This window comes from Megalopta genalis, chromosome 8 (genome assembly GCF_051020955.1).
Source record: "Megalopta genalis isolate 19385.01 chromosome 8, iyMegGena1_principal, whole genome shotgun sequence".
Classification (NCBI taxonomy): Eukaryota; Metazoa; Arthropoda; class Insecta; order Hymenoptera; family Halictidae; genus Megalopta; species Megalopta genalis.
Genome location: NC_135020.1, coordinates 13,810,072 through 13,833,112, shown reverse-complemented (window position 1 = coordinate 13,833,112; position 23,041 = coordinate 13,810,072). Strand labels below are relative to the sequence as shown.

At 40.0% G+C, this 23,041-nt stretch overlaps 3 protein-coding genes across 8 annotated transcripts in view; 1 reads left to right on the top strand and 2 right to left on the bottom strand.

Annotated features, from left to right (window-relative positions):
* Positions 1 to 2,530: 2,530 nt before the first annotated feature.
* Rab6 (RAS oncogene family member Rab6) lies at positions 2,531 to 11,011 on the bottom strand. Of its 4 annotated transcripts, none has more exons than XM_033465348.2 (7): positions 10,765 to 11,009; positions 10,109 to 10,167; positions 9,233 to 9,392; positions 8,958 to 9,163; positions 8,809 to 8,875; positions 8,357 to 8,443; positions 2,531 to 6,368 (listed from the first exon to the last, which is right to left on the bottom strand). In XM_033465348.2, exons 1-6 carry the CDS (start codon positions 10,832 to 10,834, stop codon positions 8,376 to 8,378), a joined length of 630 nt encoding a protein of 209 aa, XP_033321239.1. In that variant the 5' UTR covers positions 10,835 to 11,009; the 3' UTR covers positions 2,531 to 6,368; positions 8,357 to 8,375. The 4 variants fall into 4 exon arrangements, with proteins under 4 accessions (XP_033321239.1, XP_033321237.1, XP_033321240.1 ...); XM_033465349.2 differs by lacking the exon at positions 2,531 to 6,368 and adding an exon at positions 7,161 to 8,267; XM_033465346.2 differs by lacking the exon at positions 8,357 to 8,443 and having other exon boundaries at positions 2,531 to 6,382; positions 10,765 to 11,011.
* Positions 11,012 to 11,218: 207 nt separating this feature from the next.
* Positions 11,219 to 14,053, bottom strand: LOC117217611 (protein FAM8A1). 3 transcript variants are annotated; one of them, XM_033465342.2, is made up of 6 exons: positions 13,979 to 14,053; positions 12,715 to 12,935; positions 12,485 to 12,631; positions 12,109 to 12,229; positions 11,923 to 12,037; positions 11,219 to 11,856 (listed from the first exon to the last, which is right to left on the bottom strand). In XM_033465342.2, the coding sequence occupies exons 2-6, from the start codon at positions 12,929 to 12,931 to the stop codon at positions 11,518 to 11,520; spliced, it is 939 nt and encodes a 312-aa protein (XP_033321233.2). In that variant the 5' UTR covers positions 12,932 to 12,935; positions 13,979 to 14,053; the 3' UTR covers positions 11,219 to 11,517. The 3 variants fall into 3 exon arrangements, with proteins under 3 accessions (XP_033321233.2, XP_033321232.2, XP_033321235.2); XM_033465341.2 differs by lacking the exon at positions 13,979 to 14,053 and adding an exon at positions 13,274 to 13,433; XM_033465344.2 differs by lacking the exon at positions 13,979 to 14,053 and adding an exon at positions 13,274 to 13,433 and having other exon boundaries at positions 12,485 to 12,607.
* krz (beta-arrestin protein kurtz) overlaps positions 13,461 to 23,041 on the top strand; it is a 101,478-nt gene continuing 91,897 nt past the window's right edge. Inside the window, exon 1 of the mRNA XM_033465337.2 lies at positions 13,461 to 13,727. The gene's annotated coding sequence lies outside the window, so the exon portion shown is untranslated. The remainder of the gene's footprint in view (positions 13,728 to 23,041) is intronic.

Here is a 23,041-nt window from a genome sequence, read left to right as displayed (position 1 = left end):
TAAGTTAAATTCCAACCTGGGAATAGATTAATTGATTTTAAGAATATCAACGTATCATTCTCTGCGTTATTAAGTTTCAAGTATTATTCTGTTTCTTACAATTGAGGCAGACAATTTTTAAATTGCATAAAGACCAGCAATCCGGTAACAATTGTCTTTAATGGAGGCTCGTAACCATGGCTCGTTTTTCGGAAGAGGGCACGTGATAACAGGCTCGTAGCGATAATATCTGTCCGCCAAACTTTTTGTCACCTCAGAATTGTAACGTGAACCTGTTTCAGGTGTCTTTCTCCAAAAAGCAAACCCTGGTCTCTTACGCGAGACAGTTATTATTGTTCTCCAAGAAAGAGCTACATTCTTCCTCCACGAGAAAGTTATTCTTTTCCTTCGTAAGAGAGCTACCCAATCTCTTCATGAGCGCGCTATTCGTTTTCTCTGCGAGCAGACTATTCCTCTTCTTCGCGAGAAAATTATTCTTTCCCCCCATAAGAGGACCATTAGTCCCTTACGTCGGACAGCTATCCTTTATCGTCACGAAAGTTAGGAAACACTTCGGTAAGAAGCAGCGATTTGTCATCGAACTACGATTAGGTATACAGGGTGTTCCATAATTATGTTAACACCCGGAAAGATGTTTTTCAGGCGATTCCTGAGGTAATTCGAAGTAACTTTTTCCTTAGCGAAAATGTGCAATCCGATCAGAATGCCTTTAAGACAGGCGCATCTGTGCATTAAAATCTCATTGAGAAAAGTGTACCGAGGCAAATGAAGCGATATTTTGATTAAATAAACAGCTTCCGAACGAAGATACGCAGTTTTATATGTTCACATAAAAATCCCGACGTTTCATACGCACCAACCTAGCAGCTCGTATCTTTCGTCCGCCCTCTGCAACTCCGCTTTCAATCGGCAATATTTCACGAACTTACCCAATTATTCGTTCCGTTCAACTCACCGGCGCTGTTCAACCAGCGCGCAGGAACTTCCCGGACGAAAAACCGTTCGGCGGACCCGGGGGCTGATTATATCCCGGGTTTCGATTGAAACTGCGTTCGAAACGGAAAGAATCGCGGAGGTATTAAACAATCGGCGTTCCCACGGAACTTCTCCGCAAGCCGTCCTCGTTCCGCGAACTTCGACGCTCCGATTACCATGGATCGAAGTTCGCGGGGCCCGGCCGAGCGTGACCCGCACGGATCGGAATTCATCGTTCCGGTCGTCTCGCCGGTCACCGAAGCGTCCTGTGTGTCCGGTATTTATGCCGGGACTATCGCGGTAATGCGGGCCGGCAAACACGTCGAAGGCGTTTGATGCCCACGCGGCTGCTCCCGGCTGGATTTCGTTCGCACCGGCGACCCCGTCTGTGCCGGAAACAAAGAGACAGGCGGTATTCGAGATCAGACCGAGACCCGCCGCGCACCGATAAACCGCGCTCCGAAATTGCTTTATGAATAGCGAGAAGAGTCCACAAGGTAAGATCAAACAGCGTCCTTGTCGCGTCTCGACCATGAAGAGAGAGTGCCGCCGTTGATTATCCACGAAATCGTTATACAATGTATAGCATTGCGATGGAAACGTCATTGTACGTCCATGATTGAACGTCTCTTTGATCAGGCTATTGAATCTAGAATCGTATTAGCAAATCGAAATTAAATCTGTGCACCATCGTGGTCCCCTCATCGTTGCCTCTAATTAAGCGATAACGTTGCTCGCGCGGGCTGCGTTGCTGGAATAAAAATCATTCGAGAAGAACCGGATAACTTGTCCGTTTCACTTGTATTCTGGATGATCGAGTATCGCAATAGAATGTTAATAGAAATGTGTGGCGCTAAACCAGGCCATGACCGATTCAAATAAATCGAGTAACATTACTCGTGGCTCTCCCTCTCTCTCTCTCTTCGGATAATGCGATCGATACACGCATTCGCTGCGGTGCGATGATAGACGATAACCACGCAGTCGTTACCAGCGTTGCGCTAGAGCGAACGAGAAACAATAGTGAACGTCGGGTAATGCTTTTTATCAGTTTTTTTGATTTTTCCCCGTCAACGAACTCGATCGACGGATATACATGGTACGCACGTAATTAGTAATTATATATGATAATGTTCGGGTCATAAATGCACTTTAGCTTCCGGTCTAGTCGGGACGGTCGTTGCCGAGCGAAGCGAAAGAGGAAATTATGCGAAGGATTCGCGCGCGTGTTCGACGACGGAATGCCGCTGGGTCAACCCTTTGCACTCGAAGCCGTATTAACTGGAAGATTTAAATGAACTTCTTTCGACTTATGGTATCTCCATTTCAGCGACAAAGTGCATTTTATGCGTACGGAATTCTGAGTCTTGCGACTCGTACAACGGTTAGACTTTTAACAATTCTTTACAGCTAAGCTTTGATATTATAAAAAATTATCTTGGAACGTGGCGTAACAATTTCAACGGTGTCTCATGGTCACCGCATACTCGAGTGCAAAGGGTTAGAGGAACAAGCGTTGGACAGTGTGAATCATTGACATTTCGTTCCGGCCGTGTTTCCTGAAAGAACAAGGTCTCTGGTTTTTATTTTCAATTATATTTCTGCAAGATCTCGTTCGATGACGTTAAACAAAAGCGTACATTATTTCCTATTTTATATAATGTATCGGAAACTGAAAGCCTTGGCGTTCGACCCTTCGAGCCTCGTGCGGTGGTCGCGAAATGAACGGTGGGGGGGAGCGGGGGGGTATGTGGGAGGGGCTAGGCTACGGAAAACGATACGCCGTGTTTTTGTTTAAAAAACCGATGCAAAATCGAAGGTATCAAAAGTATCACAAATCGAAGTTCACTCTCATTGTTCTGTCACGGTGGATTTATGCGTGGGGCTCGATGAGCAAACGGGATTATCAAGAAATGGAGTGCCACGATACCGGGATGGAGGGGGCCACGTACGTAATATCTGTGGAACGGCGTCGAGGCTCGAAAGGTCGATCTTACAATTAATGAATATCGCACCCTACTGCCTACGTTTAAGTTTGACAATTTAATTGCAAAGAGACGATACAGCAAACACCTCTATTCAACTAAGAAACATCGGCTACAATAACGTTACCACGGAACGCGGCTTGCCTTGCAAATTACATTCACAAGAATTCCCTTTCGAAATGCTACAAATCAGTGTCGCTATCATACTATTAAACCACCATTAATTAACCCCTCTGCTACGAGCAACTACCGCAGACTGTCGCTTTCACGAAAAAAGAAAAAACGAAACACGATTTGTTTTCCGGATTCAGAAGAGAAAAGAAAAGCAAGAAATTCGATCCAACATCGTTGTCGACTTCCTCTATCTATCCTAGGGGATCAAGGTACGGAAAATTAAGAAGCAACGCTTCTTCGACTAGGACCCGCTATTCGGTTCACCGATTTCCCCGGACTACCCCGCCGTAGCAAAGGGGCTAAACCGCAACGGAAAGGTTATTTTCAATGCCAACTGCGCCCCCCGTGAAAGCAAGCACCGTGGACCACCGAATGAATGATCAACGCGTCGATCGTTCCCGACTAGATCAGTGCGGCTTCGATCCCGTCGGCCGCGGTGGTGACGACGTCCTCGGCAAATTGTCGCGCCGACCGCGACCGGAACAATGCCTCTGGCCGTGCGAAAAAGTAACGCATCCTCTTAGGCGTGAGTCTTACAATAGGCGAATATTAAATATTAGCGATTTACTCTCGGTATGGAAAGTCGTAAAAGATTCTATATGCTACGTCGAACTACGAGCGCGTCTCCGGTCGCAAACGGGATCTCACGGCGAGCGTCCACGCCGCTCGCGGGATCGAAGCAAAGTGAAGAAGAAGAGACACCTTGACATACGCATACGGCCCTCGAACTCCTGATTACATAGTTCTCGAGGCTGTACGTTAAACGGGGAGGAACCCGGACGCCGGGGATGATACGAGTCCGTCGGATTTTCGTCACGTCGAATTTCGTTTCTAAGTACGATCGTCGCTCTCGGACGAGTCGTCTATCGAATGAGTTATCACGGAGGAATTGTGCGGCACGAGCGTTAAACATGGAAACTTGTATCATCCGGTCGTCGTCGAGATTCTCGCGCGTTCGCGGTACGTTACGGTACGAATCGACGCTACACGACACCTTATACAGAGGGGCTGGGCGCTAGAAAGACAGTTTAACGTTCGGAAAACGGTGGTGCTAGGGCGACGTAGAGTTCACGTTAAGCACGGCGGATTAATGAATTACAACGTTATGACTTCTTATCATCACTCCTGTCTCGCTCTCGCGCTTTCTCTCTCTCTCTCTCTCTCTCTCTCTCTCTCTCTCTTCGTTACTGCCCTTATTTCTCGTAGTATCGTTTTCTCGGTAAAAGCCTTATCACATCAATGTACAACGACGACACTAGAGAAACCTGCGCCTGCTCTTGGCTCGCGAGCAAGCGAAGCTTTCTCAACCTCGCGTTTTTTACTCCCGACGGACGCGTCTCTACTGGTCTTCTAGGTTCTATTTCAGCAAATGCTAAATTGGCCCGCTTCTCGTTTTCTATCGGAAACGCGAACCTCCACATCAGACTTCTAATCCAGACCTCGATTTCTTTCCGCTTCGATCCCCCCATTTTCCAGTCCCAAAGGCGTTCCTCGTTGTACCTCGCCCAGTACAAGTCGTACAGATCGCTCGAGTTACCTTAATTTCGTTTAATTAATTACACATTGGCATGCTAGAAGCGTTCAGTCTCCTCGATGAAACACAAAACCGGTATTTCGTCGCTCGACGCTCGTCGAGGAGCGAGAGACACGCGTTCTTGAATTGACACGCGCGTCCTAGCGTCGGCATTTTATCTGCCGTTTTGCGCGCGGATCATTTCGCAGAAAGAAGGCGCAGCTATTTTTCAACTCGAAATTTGTTTCGCCGGTTTCCTCGGCCGCGGGCGACAATATTGCTTGGCGGTTCCGACGGTTTCGACGTCTCGCGACGTCGTCGCGGAACATCGCGCGTCGCCGAGGTGGCCGCGGATTCTCGTCAGAATCGTATTAAAAATCAATAAGAAACACGGAAATTCGGATCCATCGAAACGATCGTACAAAATGGCGAGTAGAAGCAACGTTGAGCATTCTCTGATACACCTAACGCGAAGTCGTTTCTCTCTCACTTTTGCGCTCGCCGTTATTGAAACGCGCCTCTTTTCTTCGCTCTCTCTCTCTCTCTCTCTCTCTCTCTTCCCTCCAATGTACCAACGGATCGCGTAACAAGAGTCGCACGCTTATTACCAAGAAATATCGAAAAAACGTCTATAAAGATTGTAATTACGATTACATTATAAATCTTGAACAATTCGTCGAACAAGGCTCGCCAATAAACGCGCTCTACGAATTACAATTTTCCTCGGTCTTTAACGACAGGCTGTTGCGGTCGCGTCTCGATCTTTTGATTCCTCGACTAACAAAGAGTATGACGGACTAATATATTGTTTACTTTCAGTCGTTTTCTCGTGATCGCACGTGTGTACGTGTGTGGTTTCTCTAAGAGACTCGTTCGTCAAGCTTCCCGGTGTTTTTTGTGCGTGTCGCGCGCAAGAAGATATGGTCGCGATAAGAAATGAAACAACGACGATCTCGAATGGGCTTATGAAATATGCTCCGACAGGTAAAACTATCGACTTCCGACAGAGAATGTGTTTCTAGATGGGCTCAAGAAACGAAACACGAACGAAACGAAGGGTAACATCGAGAAATTCGTGATATGTACGGAGTCGTAGAAAGCTGATTCTTTTCTTTTCTTTTTTTCCTTTCTTTTTTTTTGCTGTGTATTGCTTCGGTCGCCTGGTGAATTTACACGTTACAAAAGGGCCGCAGTATCATCGTGCTCGAGCGTAGGCGTTTACATCGATGTAATCGATCTGTGATCGACGCAGATCTGCGTTCGACGACGCGGCGCAGATTCGCAAGTTCTTCCAACACATACAACAAGGTAACGCGCACTATAACCGTACGAAGCTCTCTTTCTCTTTCTCTCTCTCTCTCTATCTCGCTCGCTTTCTTTCTTTCGCTCTCTTTCCCCGGATTAACATGGAATAGCAACGAATCCCGCAAGTAACGACTTAAATGATTACGGCAGAAGTAGTCGATATTAGAATGGCATTTAATGAAAACGTTTCTGTTATGCCTTCCTCGCGCAAACATTACGGGCCACGATAGTCGACATCAGAAGAAGCCAGCATCTTGTTTAATAGTATGTGGATGAATCGTTTGGTTCTCTCGTATCTGAATTGTCTCAAAGGTAGCTAGCATTAATTAGCTGCACATTGATAAACCACCAACTCCCTAGCAAATGCAGCCGCTCTCCCCCTCGGACTCGGAGCCGTTCTGCATCGGTGATTGGTTCTGCAAGTCGACAGCTGCTTTCGTGTGTTAAGGCGTTATCAAGAGTGTTAGTGTGGCACAGTTAACAGTTCAATGTTTTCGCGGCATCGTGTACACATTTTCAACTTCCTTCTATTTCTTTTTCTATTTCTTTTTCATTGAACAGACACGTTCGCGACGTTCGCGTGATTATCACTGTCATTGTTAGTATTGTTATCATCGTTATTGTTACAGAAATTTGATAATCTTAAGACTACACGATGCAATGAATATTAGGCCTTAAAATCAATACTGTAGATTTTAATTATTTTCCATTGCGTTCAGGCAGCATAATAAGTTTGATACTATACGATTCAGATATTATTATTACAAACGGTATGGTTTCTTAAACGTTAAATTGTAGAATTAGTCCCATTAAAATGTACAATTCTTTTTCTCTTTTCTTTTCTTTGTTTTTTTTTTTTTGTTACTTTTTGAAGCTAGAGTAGCTGTAATTAAAAAGCGTATAAAATTTAAACAGTTCAAAAATGGGACGGAACATTCCCTAACATTAATAATAGTGAGAGGTTTACAGCCACGAAGCACCTTAATTAAAATTATACATTGAGTGCTGTTAGTCACGTTTTTTCTTTACAATGCCATACAATATGTTGTATGCGTATTATATCTACTTATAATTACCGTTCAAACACTGATAAAAGTAAGTAAGTAAGTAAGTCTCATAGCAATTTCGAAACAAGGAAATACATATGTATATAAGGAAAAATGGCAAGAAAATATTGTGGACTTTAAGAAATCAACATAAAAAAATAATGCTATTCGAGGTTTTTTTTATATAAATTAAAATATTACAATAATTATTAACAAAAATGTCATAATATTAGGTATAATAGCATTCTGTCTATCCGTATCCCAATTTTAAGTTAATATGTACATATCTGAATTTGTCAGAATCTTTTTGCTTAATTTCTCTATCTATAACGTTTCTTCTTCGTTCGTTCTAAATGAGTTTAACTCGGTTCAAAATGTATAAATAATACTTCCACGGGAAATGCAATATGTTAATTTATGCAGCGGCTATTCCAACACACGGAAAGCCCTCACACATGAGCAATGGGTTCTTAAAATATTCGTAAAAAAATCAGATAACATTAGCTGCTAGTTTTTTTGCGACGTTCAAATTCGTATTATTTTCCCTCAGAAATTTTTTTCTCTTCGTAATAATTCGCACGCAGGTACAATCTGTGTACGAGTTCTCTTCTTCAGCACATTCGTTTAAATTGAAATTGATTGGATTCATAAATATAAAAGACTCTTATTGCTGACTGTTGCAATCACTTTAAATCAATAAATCGTTGTTGTCTAAATGCTTGACTGCATTTACGCAATACGTAATTTTATAGTTTCACCGATCAGTGGATACTGCTGTCAACTTATACATATACTTATATGCATATACATATATGTGTATATATATAAGTAAGTTTACCACATCATGCAACTGCTACACCGATCATGCACACAACTAGTATCTCGTTGAAAGTTTCATTTTGTTTACAGAATGCAAAAGATATCAAGTGTCATTGCTTAAAGTTAAAATTACGATAAGTACACGCGCTAAAACAAAACGTCCGATTGAAAATTTCATTTTATAAAATTAAAAAATTACCTCGATGCTTTCTTTTTAAATATGACATTTATCGACCATTGACGCGTTCAAAGAAAGAAGAACAAGCAGCATTGGTAGAAAGTTCGAGGATTTAAATAAATTGGCTTATGTTCATGAATTGCTGTACTGATACAAACGAAACACGTTATTGTGTAAAAGCAGTCCACTTAAGCTACCGTGTGATATTTATATTTTCATGAATAAAGTATTATACCTATTCAGTACTGTGCTGACACTTTCCACATTCTAAACTGTGAAAAGAACACAAGGCTGAATATGTCACCGTTCTAACGTCGAAAGTTTAATTTATTAAATTAACTTAAAGAAGTGTTTTGTCTACCGTTAAGCTGATCGGTGGTTTAACATGCACAACTGCTCTCCGTTGCTTTCAGTTCAATTGGTGTGTCCTTGAGAACTACTTCTTGCACTACAGGTTTAGCAACATATTAAGGAAAACACAAAAAGAGAACGGAAAAAAAAGAAATTGTTAATAATATCAAATAATAAATATTCAAAAAAAAAATATAGTCGAAAATGATGTTCAAAAGATGGACAATAGTGATGAAGAATGTCAAAATGAGTGGCTTAAGAAATATTTTGTAACTTAATTAATTAATGTGATTCCTGTAAAATATATAATTAATTGTGTAACGAACACAATCACTATTATAAATTCAGGGCCTAGGATATGCTTCTTACTGCTAAATTCTTAGAAAGAAAAATACCTGAAATACGATTATGTGTGTATGTACCATGCAAGTGTGTATATTACATATCTTACAGAAAGGATACTGTCTTCAGGAGGCTTATTTTCAGTGGAATCCATACCTGGTAGAGCTGCTGCTACTCTTCTAAATAACTGAAATGAACAGGTAGCACAATTGACCACATAAAATATTAGTTAGTAAGACAAAAGATAAAATGACTTCCTTAACACGTACTTGTTTAACGTTATATCCAGCTTTAGCACTAGTTTCAGTAAACATCACATTTAACTCTTTAGCTTTTCGTTCACCTTCTTCTGTTGGAACTTGTCTTTTTTCACTCAAGTCTGTTTTATTACCCACTAGCATTATAATTACATCACTTCCTCTCTCAGCTCGAACGTCATCGATCCACTTCGATGTTTGGTGAAACGAGTTTGCATCTGTGTAAATAGTTCAGTTCAGTTGACTTAGCAAACAAGAAGATCAGTCTTCCTATGAACCACACTTACTAGTAATATCATATACGACCACTGCAACTGTAGAATCTCTGATATAACTTGGTATCAAAGATCTAAACCGTTCTTGGCCTGCTGTGTCCCACAGCTGTAATCTTACAGTCCTATCCTCCAAATACATAGTTTTACTTAAAAAATCTATACCTATTGTAGCCTGCAACAAATAACATTATGTTCTTTTCACTATAATATGTTCGACACATACTTCACATTACATTGCATTCCAAGTATGTTCTTTGAAAATAAAATAATTAAGTATATATAATCTTATTTTCTTTGATATACCTGAGATATCTTCTTAATATATCTCTTGATATATATCTTAATATACATTAAGAAATATATATATATAACAATATTGACTATAATTTCTTTCAATCAATCTATTAGAAAAAGTCAATATCTCTTGACCTCAGTACTGTCTCTCCTACTAGCATTTGCCCCTAACATATGATATTGACCACTTTAGACATTAAAGGTATTTCCTACTTTAAAGTCATATGAAAACTTCACCAACATAAATAGAAAGCAAGATGGGATTATATGATTATTGTATTCCCATAAGGCCAATGGAAAGTGTGTTACTAGAATATAGATGATCTCAGAAGATTTAAGTGTGGGTTGTATCACACTGTATACAGCCAACAAGACATCAAATTTAAATATTCATGCAAGAATGAATTTCAATAAATTACTTCATATTTAATTCATATGCTTTTGATGTCAAAGAATACAGACATACGTGTGAGTGTACATGTAATAGTTTAATTAGATATGTGATATATATGTATATATACATATATATATATATATATATATCACAAATCTAATTAATATATCATAATCATTATAAAACTGGTAGTTTTATACCTGATACGTGTTGTCAAAGCTGTCATACATGAACCGTGTGATGAGAGATGTTTTTCCAACTGTAACATCAAATTATACAATTAATGCAAAAAGCCAGGTACATTTAATTAAAAAGCTACAAACATCTGAATCAAAGATGTTAGATTCTTTTAATATACATATAGATTTTCAATCTATACAATAATTTTTAAAAATTTATATTTCCTTCCAAAAATTATTTACTATACTTAACCATGATACAGATGTAGTAAAATTGTAGTAACCCGACGTGATTGATAATCGTTTAAAGGGAAATAAATACACCAGATATCAGTCGAAGTTACATGCATAAATTAGAAATTTCAATGATAAATGAATATTCCTATCGGCAAGGTTAAGAAACAACGGTTTCTAATATGAGGTACATACAGTATTAACGACATCGTTAAAATGAAATGCTACATTGAGATGGTGACAACAAGAACGACGCCGAATTCGATCGCAACGATTATGTTGCAAAGCGACCAGAAATATTGATCTATAACCTAGAACGGCCAACGGAATTCGAGTGAAATTTTCGTCTGTGACGTGCAAGAAATCGTCAGTGAAGTAAAATGTTCAGATTCATTGGCAATATTGATCGAAAATCAACGGAAGTATCTACGGAAAATACTTACCGCTCTGTTCGCCGAGAAAGACAAGCTTAAATTTACGTAACGGGTTACAAAAATCACCCGAAGACGACATTTTTATTGTAGTTTAAAACTACTGCACGATGAATTATCAATATTAAGCACACAGAAACAACTTAATCGATGCGATAAGTCATCAATTTTCACGAGAATTCATTTAACTTGACAGATCGCAAAGCCACTCCTTCCTTCAGTCGTGAGGCAGCCACGTTTAACTGGGAAGTGACGTCATTGGTTAGGAGCTAGTCTTGTCAGTTTCAGGCCATCTTCTTTCAGATGGCGTGCCGAACTTATCAAACAGTCGTGTAAAATTTAAAACACAAATATGAATTTTAAATTTATTAAATAGAATATCAAAACTCAAGTGAATATATGTATTTCAATAATCCAGTAATTATATATAAAAAGTAAGTCCGAGAATAAGTTGATAATTCAAGTGTCAATTATAAAATGTTTTTATTCATAGCTACAATAATTATGATGTGTACAAGTTGTGCAGATTTTAATTTAATTAAGTGTCCACTTTTAAATAACTTGTACGCGCCTGTTATAAAGATATTACATAGCCCTTTACTTTACAATGGTGTAGATAGTAACCGTCATAAAGTTTAGAAAAATACTTTGTAACGACACTACATTTAATTTATACATATATGTACATTGACTCTCACACACATACATACACACACATAAAACATGCAAATTAGAAATGCATTGTTCCTATAACAGAACTTGTATTCATTGCTGATGCAATCTATTATTATTTAAGTTTCTATAAGGATCTTCAACTACGATCGAGTTACAAAGTAAGTCGTAAATAGCTCTGTTAAATCTAAAAATGAATAATGCAAAGCATATTGGGAAAAAGAAGGCCAGGATCATGTTCTTAATCACAGATCTTCCAAGTGCGAATGGTAAGCCTAACTTTGTTCCTGGGGAAACGCGTACAACTTCCGAATTGTCAGGTCTATCGACAGGTGTAATATTTCGGCATTGTACAACCCGCAATCCCATCATAGATTTGCCAGGTGTTGCACCACCACCACGACCATTTACGCCATGTTGCAGCCAAAATGCCTAAGCGATATTTGATTAAAATAATGTTTATTTGTTGATGTCAATATTTTGAGGCCTGATGCTTACCTCGAAAACACACGCTATTACACAGTGTATTATCTGCAACACTATCATTCCATATGTCACTTCTAAAGACATTATATAATCGATTCTCAAGTTCATCCACAAATCATCTATATCTCTATAAAAAATAAAATGTAGTACAATCTTTCATAAAAAATCTTATTACTCTAGTCCGTTAACTTTACATACATAAGATCAAAAACATCAATGGCAATGAAAGCAATAGAAAACTTCAAGAAGAATAACATGGTGAAATCTATAAATTCAGCAGCAAATCTTTTCCATATTCGTGGTATACGATATTCAAAGCCTGAAAAAATGGTTTTCTAAGATTTCAGTAAGTGCAATTAACTTTATAGCACATGATTATGATGAAGATGTATGGTTCAAAAACACTGCATTGATCAAACCAGAAAATTTCTTTCTACTTCAGAATACGTATAAAATATGTTGGCGTAAAAGGAACATGTCAAATGCAGTATTTTTGTATCAAAAGCACATAGAGTACTAATTGAACCTCTGTTGGAATGTGATGAACTCAGGAGTTATCGTTATGACCTTCTACCTTCTGCTCCAGGAGGTTGAAACGGAGATCCCATGGGATCTTGGGCTCTTCTTTGCCTTAGCGGATCATTCTGTTGACCATTTGTGCCTAGTATTAATCTCTGTGTACCTGCTGCATTTGATGCTGCAGATGAAAATGGTGGTACATCTGTAATTATTCTATTTTATAGAATAATTTTTTATATTAACAAAATATAATACATTTAATAAGTGAAACATAAGTATACATACATGTAATGATCATATCCGATGATGAATTCAATATTTGACCCGACATTAGATAATATGGGAACATCGCAGCCATGCTCTGCCAAGCATACGCTTCGTGCAACCACTTCTCCAGCTTTCTAAAATATTCTGAACGTTCCTCTGCAGCGCTCATTTTTGGAGGTTCTTTATTACCGTTGGACTTATCGTCCATAACTTCATCATTGTTTTCTTCTGCCATTTTGCTATTTGTGAAAGTTTAATACTTAAAACGTTGCTCTAACAACATAATGCATTACCAGAACCGAGTAAAATCTGTCCTTTCTACTGTGCGTAGCGCATAGGTTATTCCATATCTAACAACAATATAGTACAGTTGAAACAAACGATTACACAAGTAAAATATTGTCACTGTTCAAGTCTCAATATCAAAATATTTTTTTAAAAACCCTTTGGTGTGTGCTTAAATGGACACATTTGAAACGGTTTTAGGTCATATTGTACACAGCTCTGGTCGGTAAGTAATACGTGCATCGCAAGTTCCCGTATAATTCTCAAGCGATCGAGTTTCCGATAAACGTACCAATTCGATTAAAAAGTTTACAATACGAAACGAGTTCACCGAGATAAAAGCCACTTTACGGACGTCGATTGTACGAGAAGGGAAGGTTCGAACTCGAGCGTAAACAAAAAATTACTGTTTACTGGCTGGACTGTCGATCGGGTGGGACAAAAAACCCTAGGAACTGGCAGTGTTTCCTAACCAAGAGGCGGCGTACGGCAGTTCGCACTGCGGCGCTAGCTTCTCAGGACATGACGTACTCGGAGCATTCGTGCAGTGATCACAGTCAGTGTACGTTTCTGACGACTCGCTCCTTTGTACTTTTCGCGTTCTCGAAATAAATAAGAGTAAAGCGGGTGGGTGTCGTGAAGCGGTGTGTCGCGGCGAGTACCTGTGTGCAGCCGTGGGCGTCACGAGTGACAGTTGGTGTCTAATTCTTGAAAAGGGTGTGGGCCACGACGCCAGGAAACATTAGGTAAGATCTTATTACACCGATCGCACTATAACGTTTTCGTCGCGTGTGCGTTCCGCCAGTAAAAACCGTGGTGTGTTTTGCTCGCGCGAGGATTTTCGTGCGGCTTCGCGACGAGAAAAAAAACCGTGAAGAACAGGAATATTTTTTTCGCGCGAAAATCGTACACCCCGACGTCGCGTCCCCTCTGTCATGCACGCGTCAATTCGATGGAATGTCGCGCTCGAATTCCGGGAATACGATGTATCGCTTACCAAAAATCGAATCTCCCACGTACACTGTCGCTCGTAAACACGCGATTCGCTTTCCGACTCGCATCTGTCCGGACGCGATCGAGATACCGGGGGATACACCAACCTCGAATCGACAGGGAGATCTAGAAGCCGGGAAATCGAAGGCCTTCGGAGCCTTTCGTGGTGATCCCGAAACTTAGGTTAAGTATTTGGCAGGTTTCAAAACATTCCTAGCCTGCGTTCACGAACCGATCTATCCGCGTACTCGTATCTGCAGAGGTTTCCGGAGCGAAGTGTATCGAACTGTCGTTTTAAAGCCCGCCGAGAAAGTCGACCGGTCCTGCACATCGTACTTACAATTACATATGAAAACTAATTCATAATCCACGTGCCATTGCGGTACGTGCGTGCACTCCGAAAACAGGAGAAAAAGGCCGCCGCCGCCGCGGCACGGGTGCGCTTTGACGCATTCGTACCGTGACGAGCGTGCAACGGTTGCGTCAATATTTTCGTGGAAAATCATTTCCATTGAAATTCAATGGCGAATCAATCCTCACGCGAAACGGAGCGAAACGCACACGGACCTCTGCTATTCGATCGATCCGCGTTCCTCGGTACGCAGTGTCTGCGAGAATATCTCGAATCTAGAGTATCGCGGGAACACGCGTGGCTGACGAACTACTTTTTTTTCGGGAGGGTTCGGTATCTCTGCGATTTAGTTGCGCTCCCCTCTGGGAAGATTATCTTCTGACATTCGTTCGGGATACCGTGTATACAGCTGTTTCCAATGCTTTTACACAGAAAAATGTGTCGCGTCTTTTTCTCGAGATATCATTAAATATCAGTGTGAAACTACAACTCTGTTCACACGGTTTCAGCTGCGATTCAAAATGTTGAACATTTTTGTATTTCTCCGAGGATACACGTCTCGTGCCGCTGTCAAATTATTACCCGCAGCCTCGAATGTTTTCTCGGTTTTAGGAGTGAAAGTGGACTAATTGAGCAAGAATTCCTGAAACGGCTTTTAAGAACACGGTACATATATCTTGAAACCGGTAACTGAAAAATCGCTCGCCGTGAGAATTCATGTTCGGATATAGGTAGAGAGAGAGGCCGGAGCTTTGCTACCTTTAATCCAAGAAGACTGCAACCTCCGAAAAACCTGCGAGCGTGCCCAACGTACTGTTCCATGTGTGCGCGCGCGCGCGCGCAAAAAAAAAGGAAAGTAGTTCGTCTGCTTGAAAAAAAAATGGGGAAAAGAGGAGAGAAGGAGAAAGTGAGAAGAAGGAAAGTGAGAGGAGGAAGAGGGAACGGGCGGGTGTCTTATTGGAAGCGTTACGTGGAAAACGTTGCCGGTCTGCACGGGAGGATGCGTACGAATAAAAGCTTAGTGCCGTGGCCAAATCGCGGAAGGTGAATGGCCGCGATCGCGCGGAGTCCCATTCACGCGTTAAAGGCACCTCTCCACGGTTTTCGGAACCGGTTGCACGAAATCCATGGGAAAATGGCCGTGCACCGTGGGAGCCCTGTGTGCGTGCGTGTCGGCGCGTCAGCCGTCTTTCACGACGGTTTTCTTCAACGGCCGTGGCCATTCCGTTCCCTTAAATTCGACGTGGCCGAGAACGCAGTCGTAACGACAACGAAACACCGCGGACACACGCCGCGTAGCATACTAATTCGCGCGGGCGGCGACCGGCCGAATTAAACGCGTCTCTACACGCGAAACGTTTTCCGGTTCCGTCACCCGTCGATATTTCGACGACTCTCGCGGCGGCCGCGCTCCTATTTCCAGCCCCCGAGTAACCCGCGCCTTCTATAATCGGTTCTGTAACAAGGGATCACGGATATTATTATTATTATTATTATTATTATTATTATTATTATTATAACAATATCGTAACGATGACGACCCTCAACTCCAGCGGAGTAAGAATACTCCAGACTCGTCCCAGGATGGGACAACATTCCGCGTGAAACGACAACAATGAGCAATTTATTGCACGGAAGAAGTCCTGCTAAAAATATTGTACGATTTTATATTGAGAATCGTAGTCGTGACATTATTTACGATTCATCGAGAATTGTGGACAAATATATAAAAAAGAAACACGTCGCCTAAAATTGACAATATATTATACAATATTTATTATTATTATTATTGACAATTATTGATAATTATTATATATTATTATTGACAATATATTACAATTAACAATTATAATGCAAATTTGATGCAAATACTTCTCAAATTCTCCGCAAAGAAAAAAGAAATTGCAACCGAGAATGATGAAAATGGCGGAGAGTCTACACTCGGCGTTGTCGTTTTTATGAAGCAACAGATTAGACTTTTGAATGTTCACTGTTTGAGAAATCTGTTAGCAGTTAATGAACTTCCGCAGTCCACGTGGCGACATCAGATAACCATAAATCAAATTGTGCACGGTAATAACGTTGTTGACATTATTATTTATATTAATACGCTATTAATTATCGTTTATTCGGCGGTGATAATTATCGTAAACGGGCTAAGCTGTCGTTTAAATACGGCGCATTATGGCAAATTAACCAACAATCTGTTGCCGCGATTATTAATTCAACGTTTCCTCTCGCGGCTCGCGCGAATATTCCGAACAGTTCGCGACAATAATCAATGTTATTAACTCCCGTCTCCCGTTGCACTCTTTCTTTTCGATCGCACGGCGATACTTGCGGCTTTCCGTTTGCGTTAACCAGTATGTATATGCAGAGGGAAGAGCCCACGATAAAGCAAATTGCCCCGAGGATGTATCGCGGCACGGCACCGCCATCGAGATTGCACGCCTCCTAATCCCGTCGCTCGCGACGAAACGTAAATAGATATTGGTTAATCGTAAAACTACACGCCATTACTCGGACCGCGATTCGATCAATCTATCCGCTACACGGAATTTTCATTACTCGGCTATCCCCGCGAGATGAAAAGTTCGGATTGGACCCCGTGATTAAACCGCATAACCGATTAACCCGCGAACACCGTTCGGGGACCGTACCAGCCGAAAACGTGACGAAAGTTTTAATCTCTTGCATGAAACTCGGAACGCAATCAAGAAAGAGCAGCCGCACACAACTTCTTTATTCCCCGGAATTTTACTTCGTTCTGTGCAAGTTAAGTTTTTTAATAATATTTCTTTTTTCGTAGAAAGCGTAACTATCCACGAATCGTGCAGCAAATCTTTTGTTCGTCTACAAGGAAAGCATTCGTACAGCTAGCTTTCTTTTTTGTTGAACGATCATGACCGTTTATGGATTTAATAATTATCATTTTGTGAGAAATTAATCTAAGAACTGTAATAATAGAATAGAATAATATAATAGAATAATATAATAATAGAATGATATAATAATAGAATAATATAATAATATAATAATAGAATAATATAATAATAGAATAATAGAATAATAGAATAATAGAGTTAGATTATTATTATTATATATTAGATTGTTATTGTATAGATTATAATAATCTAATTCTACTATTCCGAAATTGAATATATTTTAAATAAGGTAACAGAAGATCATTGGACGATTAATTCTTTCGAATACCTCAACTTTCAGACTGTGCAAGAATATTGGAGAGTTTAATCGTACACTGCGATTTACCGAATCTCCGATATCTGAATTCTTTATTATCTAACCACATGGCGCACGAAAATCGATGGATTTAACGCAGTCTAGATACAACATTCCCATTGCATAAACCAGTGAAGATTTAATCTAGCGCTTTAATTATGCAACTGTTCTGTTATCTGAACTTCTGCCGCACGTTCGCATTCTAAATTCTCCAAAACCCTTAATCAGCGAAGGTTCAAAACGACACGGGAAAAAGTATATCTTTCGTTGAACGCATACATAGGTCGACGTAACTACAGTAAATTCTCCCCAATTGACGCTTAGCTTGTACATAAAAATCGACAATTTGGGAAGAAGGGATACGATTATTCGTGCCTCGCGACTTATTTTTATAGTTGCTGATTGTCAATAATTACAAAAACGAGCCGCGAGGCTTCCGGGATTGTCCATTTTTGTGCACAATCCGAGCGTCAATTAGGGAGAATTTACTGTAATTAAGGATTCTATTGTCGATCGAAACCCTACTCGGTGCTCCGGGAATTTCCGTTGTATTTCTGTAATTTCCAAAATTATTTTAGCGTTGTTTCGAGATTAAGATTATAAGTATAGTAGGTCGTTGAATTTGTTTCGACACCGGCCAGAATATCGTCAAGTTAAAAATATATGTTAACATTTAAAAACTCGAGGTGACCAGCAGTTTTTATAAATAAAATTTGTTCTGGCAAGTTTTGATATTTTAATTTACGGAAAAGTGAATGCTGGCCAACTTTTGTTCGAAGTATTTTCTTTTTTTTTTTGCGTGGTCGTCAGAAATGTTTGTAAAATCGTAGTTTGTTTTCAAGTTTGATACGGGCATTGAACGCGGCCGTTGAAACTTCAGCCGCTCAATTGTTAGAATTCACAGAAACTTGAATGTAGCGAGAAGAAGCTCTTTTGAAGTACAGGTAATTTTCTTTCCAACAATTTTAACTTCCACATGAAACATTTTTTTTTAAAACCTTCTCCAATTTACACTGATAGATAAATAGATAGATGCGTTGAAATTTATTTGATACAATTCAATAATTGAAATACATATATTTATACCAACAAGCATCAAACTGTAATACAAACCTGTTTCTCGATGTTTTATAATGAGTTACGAAGATAATTAGTTGTATCTTCATTTGCATAATTTGGTCTTCAACTCTCAGTATTTCTCATTATATAATAGTATAATGTAATATACATAATATACAGTCAATTCTCCGTAATTGTACACAATTGACATCAATTTGTATACAAAAATAGACGATTTGTGAAGGGAAGGTACAATTATTTTTATAATTAAGCACAATCTCAGCATCAATTAGGGAGACATTGCTGTACAGTAAATTCTTCTCAATCTTCTCTTCATCAGCTTGTAGAGAGAAATGATCGATTTTGGGAAGAGGGGATGCGATTATTCGAGCCTCGCGACTCGTTTTTATAGTAGTTAACAATCGGTGACTATAAAAACGAGCCGCAAGGCTCGAATAATCGTATCGCCTCTTCCCAAAAATTGTCCAATTTTGTGCACAATCTCAGCGTCAATTAGGGAGACATTGCTGTACAGTAAATTCTTCTCAATAGTTCATCAGCTTGTAGAGAAAAATGATCGATTTTGGGAAGAGGAGATGCGATTATTCGAGCCTTGCGACTCGTTTTTATAGTAGTTAACAATCGGTGACTATAAAAACGAGCCGGAAGGTTCGAATAATCGCATCGCCTCTTCCCAAAAATTGTCCAATTTTGTGCACAATATCAGCGTCAATTAGGGAGACATTGCTGTACAGTAAATTCTTCTCAATTCTTCATCAGCTTGTAGAGAAAAATGATCGATTTTGGGAAGAGGAGATGCGATTATTCGAGCCTTGCGACTCGTTTTTATAGTAGTTAACAATCGGTGACTATAAAAACGAGCCGGAAGGTTCGAATAATCGTATCGCCTCTTCCCAAAAATTGTCCAATTTTGTGCGCAATCTGAGCGTCAATTGAGCAGAACTTACTGTATTTGAATACCATCAGGATACCAACAAGGATACCATCTTGCAGCAAAAACAAACATTGTCATAAACGCAATAGTCGAAAAATAGAATTTCTTCCACAAAATCCTGCATTTAAGAATCATTGCGCACCGATGCATGAAGCATTGTCTGACATCGCGATTATGCTAGAGTATCGTGCGACTAAGCCGGTCGGGACCGCGACGCGATGATCCGAAAACGAATGGTACACCTTTTCCATGGGGTGGGGGTGGAGGGCCGGAGAAATTCGAGCTGAATTTCTGTTTCTGAATGAGAATTCATCCGACGCAATTTATCGAGGGAGCTCGGTTGACGAGGCCCCGGCGACCGTGGTGCCGTCGCGATTCACCAGCATGGAATTTCAATGGAATCCGTTTACGCCGCGCGGCCGCTGTTTGTGAAATTGCGCCGGCGATTCGCGGGGGGAAACTTTTCCCTCCCTTCGTGACAGCTTGTAGTAGGAACGGAGCGTAGAAAATGGTTCGTTTGTCAGCCGGTCCGGTCCGTCCGGTGGCCGACGGCCTCCGAAACATTTATTTCGTTCTCGCGCGATTTTTAAGGAGGCCGCCGCTTTAAGAATTCTTTATTGCCGCCGCGACGTCGGCCAGGCTCGCACCATTGTTCTCTTATTTGGTCGTGGTATCGCCGAGGAACTCGCCGTCGATGTCACACAGGCGGCCGTCTCTGCGTGGTTCCGCCGATACGCGATCCCGCATCTGCAAAAGTTTTTCTACCCAGATAGATTTCCTATCTCGTGCATGTTTCAAGAGCATCGGTTAAAACAGCCCCGACTAACGTTGAATACGAGGATATCGGTTTTTACTCTCGGTTTGAGCAGCGTTTTCCGTGTTGCCAGTCCCAAGTTTCTAGAGCCGCTGCTTCCGGAATGTAAATAGTTCGACTGGAAACTTCGCACGACGTTGTACGTTGAGAATCGCTCGCATCTTATGCCTCTCGCGCAAAGACTGCTTACGCTGGATTTACTGTTTCGGTGTATTGTGTAGTTTCATTGTCTCGAGGGTTTGCCGTGTCTCCGAAGTTCGGTTAGATCCACAACACGATACTTATCTTTCCTCCTCGAGAACTGCATTTCTATACGACTAATTTCATCGTATATCGGTCGTGTGTCATTAAGATGTGGACCGCGGATCGTTCGTTGATTAGGGCAAAACGACCTCGATAGGAACACGTTAAATGTATCGAAATGCATGATAGATGTTGTTACACGGTTCAGATATGCAGGGTGGGCCGGAATTTCTGCGATCGAGCAGAGGGCGATTCTACGTGAAAAAATAAGAAGAAAAGTTTCGTATAACATTATTTGATCTGGGGCTCTGTTTTCGAGAAAATCGACTTTAAAGTTTGTTCATCTTTGCGAACTGCAGTAAATTCTGCCTAATTGACCCTCGGCGTGTGCACAGAAATGGCAAATTTCAAAAGAGGAAATCGCTATCGTACGGTTCAATCTTTTTGTTGCTTTTAAATTGTGTTATGAATGCTTTTTTTTAGCAAATACGTTCGTACTTTTTGTTTTGAATCTCTAATGCACACAAGCGTGTTATTAACGACAATTTATAACTAAAGTTCAAAAATGTAATCGCGGACGATCGTAACAACGGGGCGGGGAAAAAATAAAGAGAAATATAAAGAACAAAACTGTACAAAACTCGAGAGGAGAAAAGAAAGTACAGAATATTATTATCTTGCGTCCCGATCTCTTAAAATTAAATGTGTATTACCATCGGTCCCAAGCGGTGTTACAACAGATCCGGGGTCTCGGACGCTTGTAACATTTTCTCCGGCTTCCATTTCTTATTAACACTAAATTTACGGAGCACAAAAAACAGCTGTTTTATATTAGTTCATATAAGCGACAATAAGATATTTTTATTCTGATTTTTAGCAAGTATTATTGTAGGTAACATAATTGAATTTTTAATTGTGAATTTGCCGTAAGTAACATACAAATTGAATAAATAACTCATAAATGTATCTTTGCGATATGAATAATCGTAAATTAAAAAATCAGTGATCCGTCATTTTCACGGATTCTGTAAATCTAGCGTTAATAACCCGGATATTTCAAGATATATAACAAAATAACAGTGCTTCGATAATCTTAGCTAAGTAGGCGACCTGTTCACACCAGAATCGTCGTAGTAAATGCAATAGCTTTTGCAATGGTTACAAACGATCGGCATCCACTTCTGCAGCAAAACCGATTTAAATGATTCGATACGTGAAAAAATAAAGTAGAAGCATCGTTAACGTCTTGTATTTCACACATTAGCAGATTAATGGAGGCGCAACGATCCATAGTCTATTCATGTGAGAAATTGCTTCTAATGAATACACTTTTTTAGTCTCACGCCACCATTAGGTTTTTATGCTCCGCACACTTACCACTAATTATCTTATCTATCGTCTACTTGTTGCTTAATGCGTATTAAACCTATAATTGTTAATAACAGTAATGAATACGATCTTTCGCAAGTGTTCGGCATGTTTCGTTTGAAAGGGCCGGAGGTCACGAACCCGTCGTATCGGACAGACCGTGATATCTTTTAGCAACGAACGCATCGGAATGAACGTCGACGGGCGAATCGAATTTGAAAACGATACACCGAGCATTCTGTAAAGACTAAAACCGCTTCCAGTGGTTTCCTTTTGTTACTCGAAACGGGAAACGACGATGGCGACGCGGCTTTCACGTGCCCCGATTACAGCTGGGCAATACGCAACGGAAAACCGAGTTTCCTTTTCGGCTTATGATGCTCACTTTACTTCACCTAATTGGAAAAGTACACGGCGACATCCGGATTTGATATCGTAATTTTCAAGTAACGATTAAACATTAACCGGATACCCATTTAATGATTCCTTTAACGATTTTTGCTGTTCCGAACATGTGAAGTCGGTCCGAATATCCATTTTTAAGGAAACTGTTACATCATTTTGTATTCTCAAAGTAATTATGTGAAAATTGTTAAATGTTAAAAAACCTTACTTGCTTGGTTGCCAACATAAGCATTAAGTTGTCAAACAATTACACGTTGTAAAATGGCTAATATTTATATACAATATTTGATTTTATTTAAACATGTCTCAAACCCTTACGAGCTTATTTGGCTACATTTTGAAAACATGCAAAGTGATAAATATTTATATATAATTTATCACTTTGCATGTTTTAAAAATGTAGACAAATAAGCTCGTAAAGGTTTGAGACATGTTTAAATAAAATCAAATATAAAAATAAAATCAAAATTATATATAAATATTTATCACTTTGCATGTTTTCAAAATGTAGCCAAATAAGCACGTAAGGGTTTCAGACATGTTTAAATAAAATCAAATATTCTTCCTAATTTTAAGGACAAGTAAAAGAACAATGTTTATTGCCATTTGAACAAATGCAACAATTCTATAC